The sequence below is a fragment of the Amphiprion ocellaris genome, chromosome 4, assembly GCF_022539595.1.
Source record: "Amphiprion ocellaris isolate individual 3 ecotype Okinawa chromosome 4, ASM2253959v1, whole genome shotgun sequence".
Lineage (NCBI taxonomy): Eukaryota > Metazoa > Chordata > Actinopteri > Pomacentridae > Amphiprion > Amphiprion ocellaris.
Genome location: NC_072769.1, coordinates 10,572,639 through 10,582,230, shown reverse-complemented (window position 1 = coordinate 10,582,230; position 9,592 = coordinate 10,572,639). Strand labels below are relative to the sequence as shown.

At 38.7% G+C, this 9,592-nt stretch overlaps 1 protein-coding gene across 1 annotated transcript; it reads right to left on the bottom strand.

The window, feature by feature from the left end:
• Positions 1-549: 549 nt before the first annotated feature.
• si:ch211-40k21.5 (uncharacterized protein LOC100332117 homolog) lies at positions 550-4,763 on the bottom strand. Its single transcript, XM_023282105.3, has 6 exons — positions 4,492-4,763; positions 2,345-2,416; positions 2,039-2,141; positions 1,633-1,708; positions 1,469-1,541; positions 550-1,287 (listed from the first exon to the last, which is right to left on the bottom strand). Exons 1-6 carry the CDS (start codon positions 4,671-4,673, stop codon positions 1,020-1,022), a joined length of 774 nt encoding a protein of 257 aa, XP_023137873.1. The 5' UTR covers positions 4,674-4,763; the 3' UTR covers positions 550-1,019.
• Between the last annotated feature and the right edge of the window lie 4,829 nt (positions 4,764-9,592).

The window sequence follows — 9,592 nt, the reverse complement described above, 5'->3', positions numbered from 1 at the left end:
AATGAGTAAAAATCTTCTAAAGAAATCCTAAAAATATCTAAAGTGATTAAATATATATCTGGAAAACTTCTAATATTTTCTTTAAGAACATTCAACCAAAAAAATCAACCAAAATCCAGCGAATATCGCTGGATTTTGGTTGATTTTTTTTCTGAATGTTCATAAAAAACTTTTTTTTTACATTTCTTTTTTTTCCACCAAAAAATGTTAAAAAATTTCCCGAAAATGTGGAAATTTTCACTATAAAAATATGTTTTTTTTCCACATTTTCAAACTTTAAAACAGGTCAACTTGACCTGCAGGACGACACGAGGGTTAAAGTAATAACATCCAGTCCACAGGGCTTTGTATTTGTACCTGGCATAGATAAGTACCGTCACCTCCAATCTGCCTGCACGGTTATCAGATCTCTTACTGCACATTAGTCATCCAGAGCTTGCTTACCAAGAAGGAAAGGAAAGCAATGCCACTGGAGGGCAGATGAACATCAGTCACCTTCAAATCACTTTTTTTTTTTGCAAAGGAAAACTTGCTAGCTACTGCCAGAGCTTGTAGCTTTTGCCAGGCTTGTTTATTTAAACAGTAAAAGGAGGCATTATGTAACTTTTCATCTTGTTGAGTTGGTTCATTTCTTATAGTCAGAAGGTCTCGAGGGTGGCCTAGTAGAGATGTGGTTTGGCCACATTCAGATCACCGTCCATTTTTCACACACTTGCATTAATATGCCCTTATTCATATCCAGATACAGATCAAATGTGTAAATGGGGGGTCATGAGTTTAACCAGTGACTAGTATTTAGACAGTAGTCCTTGTCTGACCAACTGTACACTGTGATACTAGAAATTCACCCAAATGCATCAGGAAATGAGTGAAACATACAGAGAAGGTGCTGATGGCTTCGACAGTCCACAGAAAGCAGCACAAGTCCAGCTGCTTCACCTACTGTACAGGTTCAGCTGAAACACATTCCAGTTTCAGAGCACCCCAAATCTGCTTGGAGTCATTTCACACACGTGAACTCAGCTGCTGTTGCTGCCCGGTGACATTGACGTGTTCTGTCCACGTTCTGTGTCTCTCCCATTGATCTGGGAATGACCATCCTCTTTCTTATCATCATCATCCGGCAGGTTAGTCCATTTGCTGCGGCTCTGACAGAAGCAGCACGCCTGGTAAACGACAAGCTTCAATCCTTTCACATGTTTTCTCACTGTACATTGTCCGTTGCACTGCCGGCATGACATGAAGAGCTGGAGGATGCACTCTTCATCCACGATGAACTCTGACGAGCTGAAGGAGTCAGAAAAGCAGCAGCAGTTAATCACATGAAAGTTTTTTTTTTTGAAGAAGAAGAAGAAGATGTTAGGACAATAAGAAAGAGAAGCGATCAGTCCAACTCTGAAAGCTGGAGATGAGAAGGAGGATTCATGCAAAAGCCTCAAACTGGATCCCAGTATTTAAACCAACATACCTTCCCAAGTCCACCAGGAAGCGTCCATCTCCCACACTTAATGAGGTGCTGAATTCTTCATCCTCTTCTGCAACTGTGTGTGCATCCATTTTAGAAACAAAACGTCTGCTGTTAACAATCTCTTCGGATATTGTTTTTTCAGGACTAATGTGAAGGTGACTCACCTGCGTTTTCTTTATTTTCTGACCACTCATCTTCACTTTTTGGTCTCTGACAAGCAGCATCTTTTTTCTGCAGCTCCTTAAGATAAGACAAGAAACAGAATCCAGTCAGCAGAGAGCTCAGTGGAAGACAACTCTCTCATATTTACTGTGTACCACATTTTACACACTACACAATAACAAAATACAATAAAAACAAAACAGAATATCGATAATTATACATTCAACTCACAGAAAAATACAAGTTCAGAGAGTGCAATGTCCACAGCTGAATAAATGAAAATTGATTTGTTTTTTTGGACTTCAGAAGCGACTGAAGCCTTTCATCGATTGTCAAATTTATCAGTATTTAGAAGTGGGTTGATTTATGGACTAAGCCTTTGTGTTCTACATGAGGGATCACAGTTACCTTTCCATTTGTAGACGACTGGACCGAAGGATCGGCACAAGTTTCCTGCTCAGAGTCATTTGATGAACTCATCATAAACGGATATTCATAGTGCACACTTTCACTGAACAACCAGACACCACAAAGACACATAAAGATACACATTTATTTGACAGTTGTGCTCCTTTTAAATTTGTTTTACCAGCATTCATCATTTAATTACTTTAAGTCCAATAAGAGACACAATCAATGCTCGTCACTAAATACACAGTAATGTTAGCACCAAATGAGGACGAGGAAACTGGCTTCACACACAGACCTACTCACCAGGTTTCAGTTGAAGAGCTCCTTTTGAGGCTCGATCGTTGAAGTCGACTCTCTGACTTAGTCTGGAGATAACTGCAATCATAACACAAGGCATTCATTATGTGGACACGTTAAGTGTGAGAAAACACATGGAGGGAGACTTCAAGTAACACATCTGGTCTCTCAGTTAATGTTAGTTGTGCTTATAACCCTTTGTGTTGATTCAGATTTGCGAGTTTAATAAGATCCCTGCCTAGTGAACACATAGAGGCGAGATTTTCTCCTCTGTCCTCTTTTGTTTTCTGATAGAAACTCTTAATAATTAAGATTTCAGAAACCTCACTACATTCAGTGCAAATCACACGCGTTTCAGGATGATTTCTGGGAATCATGTACATGTGTGGTGTATTATCTAGGCTAACTGAAAACAACAATATGACAGATTAAACCATGAATTAAATCTACTCAAGAATGGATTATCGGTATCAGTCTATACATTGTCCGATATGAAAGCATAATTTAAAAGAACTAAGACTAAAATCAGACAGGAAGGAGTGCACAAATTACAGCAATTTTAAACTCTCTGCATTGCCTACTTGTCTGTTTAAGAATTAATCTTAAGATTATTAAATTGGTTTATAAAGTTGTTAATGGTCCTGGTCCTACCTTTGTATGGGACTTTCTTTTATCATATGAACTTTCTAGAACCCTCAGATCTCCTTGTAGTGCTTTTAAACGAACCAAAAGTCAGAAAAAAAAAACCCACAGTGAGGCAGCATTTTGTATCTACGGCCTCCATCTCTAGCGGCAGAGAGTGCTGATATTTCAGAGAACAGAATCTGCCAAGCAGGTGTTCACATCTGAGGAATTTGATTTGGTGTTTCAGAGTATAACAGCAAACAGTAACATGCAGCTGAGGAAAGTCAGTAGACGGTAAGTGTTCCAAGACAAATAAGGAGCAAGTCAACAAGTCACAGTAACAGCAAAAGTAATCAAAGAATTATAGGTCATATAAATTAATAGAATTCTCGTGTGTAAGAATGTGCAAATGAATTGAATGTGCAAGTTAGGAAAAGCAAACTCAAGATCTATCGTTATAGTCTGGCTTTTGAGTGATTTTATTTGTGTAGTTTTATCACTATTTTTTTTTTAAACAGATTTTATATATTCATACATTTTGGACTATCATACATATCTTTTATTACACTTTAAAAAACTTAATTTTTTTGCTTTAATGAATTTTTACTTACATTTGAGTCCATTTCATGCATGTTTTATCAACCTCTCTTTTTAACGAATTACCTATTTTGCCATTATGCATTTTGACCTCATGTTTGTTGGGGGCATTGTGTGTATTACTTGTAAGGTTTAACTACTTTTAAAAATTGATTTAACTGATCTGCTGTGCCACATTTGATTTGTATGTCCAATGCTACAGAAAAAAGTCTCATTGATTAATAACGTTATAGCGGATTTTCAAAATAAAAGTGCTTCATTCTTGCGTGTATTGGGGGGGACAAATGCACTTTTTTAAAAAACACATTGATGGGGACATTTCCTCCTTTTAATCCTCCTGTTTATCTCCGCACATGGTCCCTCTAAAAAGGCTCCTTCAGTCCCAGACTCATGGACGAGCATTGCCATGGCAACCACACTAACATCTGGGCTGATGTTCCAGCATTATGCTACACGGAAGTAAGTGGATGTCTGTGTCTTGCAGCTGAAGCAAAACAACATATATAAGAGTATAATTAAACGAACGACAGCAAAAAAAACAAACAAAAAAACCCCACAACCGTTAAGCCAGTGTTCACATTTTCGAAAGGGCTGTTGGTTTAAAGCTAAGCTAACATGTAGGGTACCTAGCTTAGCGTTATGAAATAATCCAAACAATTAAACGGAGGTGTACAATTTATGTTAACGTGTGTCAAACTAGTCTGTAAAACACTTTTCAGGCGTTTTTATGGACAAATATCAGGATTAAGAGCGAGAAACGGCGCAGCGAGTTGGTTAGCTAAGTTGTCGGCTAGCAAACACTTGCTAATGCTGCGAAGCTAACAGGCAGACAGGAGGAGACCGTTACACGGAGACAGCACACCAGCTCCAGACACAGACAACCAGCGGACACCACAAAACTACAAAAATACAATAAAACTACTGTCGCCCACCTATCTAGCAGAAACACGGCTACCTCCGCGTCCGTCTTCATGCCCTTCAGCTCCCGGAGATCTCTCCACCGCTGGAAAGCTTCGCCGATGTTGATGCGGGTCTTGGCTCGGCTCTGATCGTAGCCCGTCTTCTTCAACTTGTGCTCCGCAGATCTGATCCTCCTCGGCCTCCCCTTGGCCATCTCTCCCTCTTAATAATGAGGTGATTTGGTGGAATTAATGACCCACTCACTCCCCTTCATCCCGGTGTTGTACACAATCACTAGCGCCCCCTGTTGTTGACTGGCGGGAGCGGTGTTGTGTGGATCGGTCCGGGCCACTTTGTTGTTTACAGATCCACAGCTGTTTTCTTCAGTTCAAACGGAGCTGACAGCTGGCTGAAGTTCAAAATGCATTATATTCTGAAGTGATTTGTTCATTTATTAGCCACAGCCTGATTGAGATAATATTTAATTATAAAAAGCATGATAAAAAATGTTTTTTTGTTTTATGGAGTGATGATAACGGAGGCACTCTGTAAAACTTTGATTATAACATGCTTAAAAAATTTCAAAAGCTGGCTGTAGCCAATGTTCATATTCTTGTTCTGGAAGTTAATGTAAATTTTGCAATTTTTAGAATAAACGATACCTTTATTTGCATTTTCAAACATACACTGAACTATTAGAAGTCCAGTAAATTCATCATTGAAGTAAATAGGCAGCAGATGCACCTTTAAAGAGCTTGAATCCCCAAACAGAAGACACAAGCGAGGACAGAACAGTAAAGGTCCGTGTACAATGGTCCGTGTACAGATCTGGTAATTGGATTTTCCGTTCTGAAACGGGTATTGAAAAACAAAAAACGAGTGGTTATTTGATTTTCGTTTTAAAATACAAAAATTAAAATTGAAATACAAGGCGTTTTTCCTTTTCATGATCAAAAAGGGATATAATTTTTTTTTTTAAATGCTTTGATTTTCGTTTTATATTTAGAATAACAAGAAAGTAAAATCAGTAAGAGACAGAAACGAAAAAAGGTCAGTTTTTTCATTTTCTGAAACCGGAAGTGGTCATCAGCAAGTGTGGAGCCAAACAGAGTACGGTGCATAGACTGTATATAATTTTTTTCGTGAGTTTTCATGGTCAAAATGAGAGATCAGGTGGCCGATCTTAAAATAAATCAATATTGATTTTTTTTATAGAGCGTTAAAGTTTTGCGAAGCCGGGGGCGGGACTACTTGATTGACAGTCCGGCCTGGAATGATTTACAGGTCCGATGGAGGAGGCAGCAGAGACTCTGCTCTCCTCGTTTGGATTAATTCTGATATAATAACTGTTGGTTTATTTGTCGGTGGAGCAGCACAACATTTTCCACAGACAGTTTTCCTGCCCGTTGGCTTGTTTTAACCAGTTTTCTACCTTCGGCTGATTCTACCAGCAGACACTGAAAGGACTCTGATAGTTCGGTAAGTAAATGTTTATTTTCGTATCGGTGCCGCTTTTAATGCACTTTATTTGCAGCTTTAGTGTCAGATGTAATGTGTGCCATGCACTCCAGATGTTGGTGGAGTTTGTTTCAGTGTGTGTTGACCAGAGAAGAAAGTTAGCATAGTAAATATTAGCTTTAATGTTAGCGATGCTAACCGAGCTGCTCAGTCGTAGCCTGATTGAAGCTAACGTAGCATCAAGCTAATGTGTTGAGTTTCATGTAAACAGCTGAAGTGTGTTGTATTCCTGTAATGTGGTTCATTAAATTCATAAAACTGTGGCTGGTTGACATTAATGTAACGTTCAGGAAACTTAAATGTGATTAAAACAGTAACGTTAATGTTCTAGTTGTCAGTAATCAGCTTTAATTTGACACTAAAACAGACTGATAGTTTTAAATGACATCAGTTTCATTAATTTGTTGAAAATTGTCTCATTTGTTGTTGTGATGTTGCTGCTGATTCATTAAAAGCAGATGATCCGTGTTGAAGATACGTTTAGTTCTCGTATCAGAAGTACAAGAAGGAAAATGGAAGTTTAGTTCTGCTACATCAAAGATTTCAGGATTAAAATAACTAAATGAGTCTTTATGCCTCAAACTTTATTTTTACAATAAAGAAATAATGAAATAATCACAGATAATAAAATATAAATAGCAGAGAAAACCTGAGAGAATAATTTCCTGAAAAGTCTGTGAAGAAAAAGCAGCTTTTTATCCTGAAAGATCAGAATCAGCTCCAACATCTGCATCTGACAGTATCAAGTCAACCAGAAAGAAAAGAAAAAAGAAAATGACTTCTTTCTGATCACGTCTGTTCCGCTGCTCACAGTCTGCTGCTGCTCACATTCTTCACATTTATAGTCCACTTTTAAAAGTTCAGCAGACAGCTGCTCTGCTTTGGAGTGTGACAATGTTGTTGGTGATGTGGAGAGTGAAGTTTCCGTTTCACCCACAGCGTGCTTTAGGGCAGCCAGGTCAAACTTGATGTTTGAAATACTGATCAACAGCTCAGATTTAATTGTCTGTAGTTCCATTTTGATGGGTGTTAAACTTTCACTCAAAGCCACCAGGAGCTGGGTCTTTAAAATAACCGCCGTCTCGTTACAGAGTGAAAGTAGCAGTTCCTCCTTAAGGTCACCGATTGCAGCATATGAGGGCCTCATCAAAAGAAGATGTAGTTGATGAAGGCGTTCTGGAGCAGGACCAGAAAGACCACGACCAAGCAGCCTTGAGATCTTAGGCAGCGTCTCCCTCAGGTGGGTGTCAACGATGTTCACGGTCAGGTCTGTGGTAATCCCGTCAAAAAACAAAACAGAAAAAATCTAGATTATAAATCAACATGTAACCAAAGCACTCTGTGTGTAACGCCATAGTATAGGATGTAGTTCAGAAAATGTCAAAGTATAGTATACTTTTCAAGAATAACGTAGTATGGCCTGTAGTTCATAGTATAGCATGTCACTCTAAAAACGTCATAGTATAGCATGTGGCTCAAAAAATGTCATTGTATAGCATGTCGTCCAAAAAACATCACAGTATAGCATGTCGTCCAGAAAACGTCACAGTATAGCATGTCGTCCAGAAAACGTCAGAGTATAGCATGTGGCTCAAAAAACGTCATAGTATAGCCTTTGGTCCAACAAACATCATAGTTTAGCATGTCGCTCTAAAAACGTCATAGTATAGCATGTTGCCCAAAAAACATTATAGTATAGCATGTCGCTCTAAAAATGCCATAGTATAGCATGTCGCCCAAAAAAACATCATAGTATAGCATGTCGCTCTTGAAACGTTATAGTATAGCATGTCGCTGTAAAAAGTCATAGTATAGCATGTAGCTCAAAAAACGGCATAGTATAGCATGTCGCTCTTAAAACGTCATAGTATAGCATGTCATTCTAAAAACATCATAGTATAGCACGTCGCTCTAAAAACGGCATGGTATAGCATGTCGCTCAAAAGACGTCATAGCATAGCATGTCGTCCAAAGAGCATCATAGTGTAGCATGTCGCTCTTAAAACATCATAGTATAGCATGTCGCTCTAAAAACGTCATAGTATAGCATGTCGTCCAAAAAAAGTCGTCGTGTAGCATGTCGCTCTTGAAACGTCATAGTACAGCATGTCGCTCTAAAAACGTCAAAGTATAGCATGTTGCTCTAAAAACCTCATAGTATAGCATTTCCCTCTAAAAACGTCACAGCATAGCATGTCGCTCTAAAAACGTCATAGCATAGCATGTCACTTTAAAAACGTCATAGTATAGCATGTCGCTCTTAAAAACGTCATTGTATAGCCTTTGGACCAAAAAACGTCATAGTATAGAAGGTCGCTCTAAAAACGTCATAGTATAGCATGTCGCTCTAAACACGTCATAGTATAGCATGTCGCCCAAAAAACGTCATAGTATAGCATGTCGTCCAAAAAACGTCATCGTATAGCATGTCGCTCTTGAAACGTCATAGTATAGTATGTCGCTCTAAAAACGTCATCGTATAGCATGTCGCTCTAAAAACCTCACAGCATAGCATGTCGCTCTAAAAACGTCAGAGTATATCATGTCGTCCAAAAAACGTCTTCGTATAGCATGTCGCTCTTGAAACGTCATAGTATAGCATGTCGCTCTAAAAGCGTCATAGTATAGCATGTTTCTCTAAAAATGTGTAGCATGTCGCTCTAAAAATGTCATGGTATAGCATGTGGCTCAAAAAACGTCATAGTTTAGCATGTCCTCCAAAAAACGTCATCGTGAAGCGTGTTGCTCTTGAAACGTCATACTATACCATGTCGCTCTAAAAACGTCATAGTATAGCATGTCGCCCAAAAAATGTCATAGTATAGCATGTCGCCCAAGAAACGTCATAGTATAACATGTCGCTCTATGAATGTCATAGTATAGCATGTCGCTCTAAAAACGTCATAGTTTAGCGTGTGGCTCTAAAAACCTCATCGTATAGCATGTTGCTCAAAAACTGTCATAGTATAGCATGTCGCTCGAAAAACGTCATAGTTTAGCATGTGGCTCTAAAAACCTCATCGTATAGCATGTCGCTCTAAAAATGTCATAGTATCGCATGTCGCTCAAAGAACGTCATAGTTTAGCATGTCGTTCAAAAAACATCATAGTATAGCATGTCGCCCAAAAAACGTCATAGTATAGTGTGTCGCTCTAAAAACGTCATGGTATATTATGTCGCTCTAAAAACGTCATAGTGTAGCATGTCACCCAAGAAAATCATAGTATAGCATGTCGTCGAAAAAATGTCATAGTATAGCATGTCGCTCTTGAAACATCACAGTATAGCATGTCGCTCTAAAAATGTCATAGCATAGCATGTCGCTCTAAAAACATCATACTATAGCATGTCGCTCTTAAAAACGTCACAGTTTAGCCTTTGGTCCAAAAAACGTCATAGTATAGCATGTTGTCCAAAGAACATCATAGCATAGCATGTCGCTCCTAAAACGTCATAGTATAGCATGTTGCCCAAAAAACGTCTTAGTATAGCATGTCGTCCAAAAAACATCATCGTATAGCATGTCGCTCGTGAAACGTCACAGTATAGCATGTCGCTCTAAAAACGTCACATTATAGCATGTCTCTCTAAAAACGTCATAGCATAGCATGTCG

What these genes read in the sequence shown, in the direction of transcription:
- si:ch211-40k21.5 (XM_023282105.3), bottom strand. Translation starts at nt 4,673, where the DNA reads ATGGCCAAGGGGAGGCCGAGGAGGATCAGATCTGCGGAGCACAAGTTG. An exon ending in GCCGTGTTTCTGCTAGATAG is followed by an intron (nt 2,417 to 4,491) that starts GTGGGCGACAGT and finishes TTATGATTGCAG; the next exon opens with TTATCTCCAGACTAAGTCAG. An exon ending in AGAAAATAAAGAAAACGCAG is followed by an intron (nt 1,542 to 1,632) that starts GTGAGTCACCTT and finishes ATGCACACACAG; the next exon opens with TTGCAGAAGAGGATGAAGAA.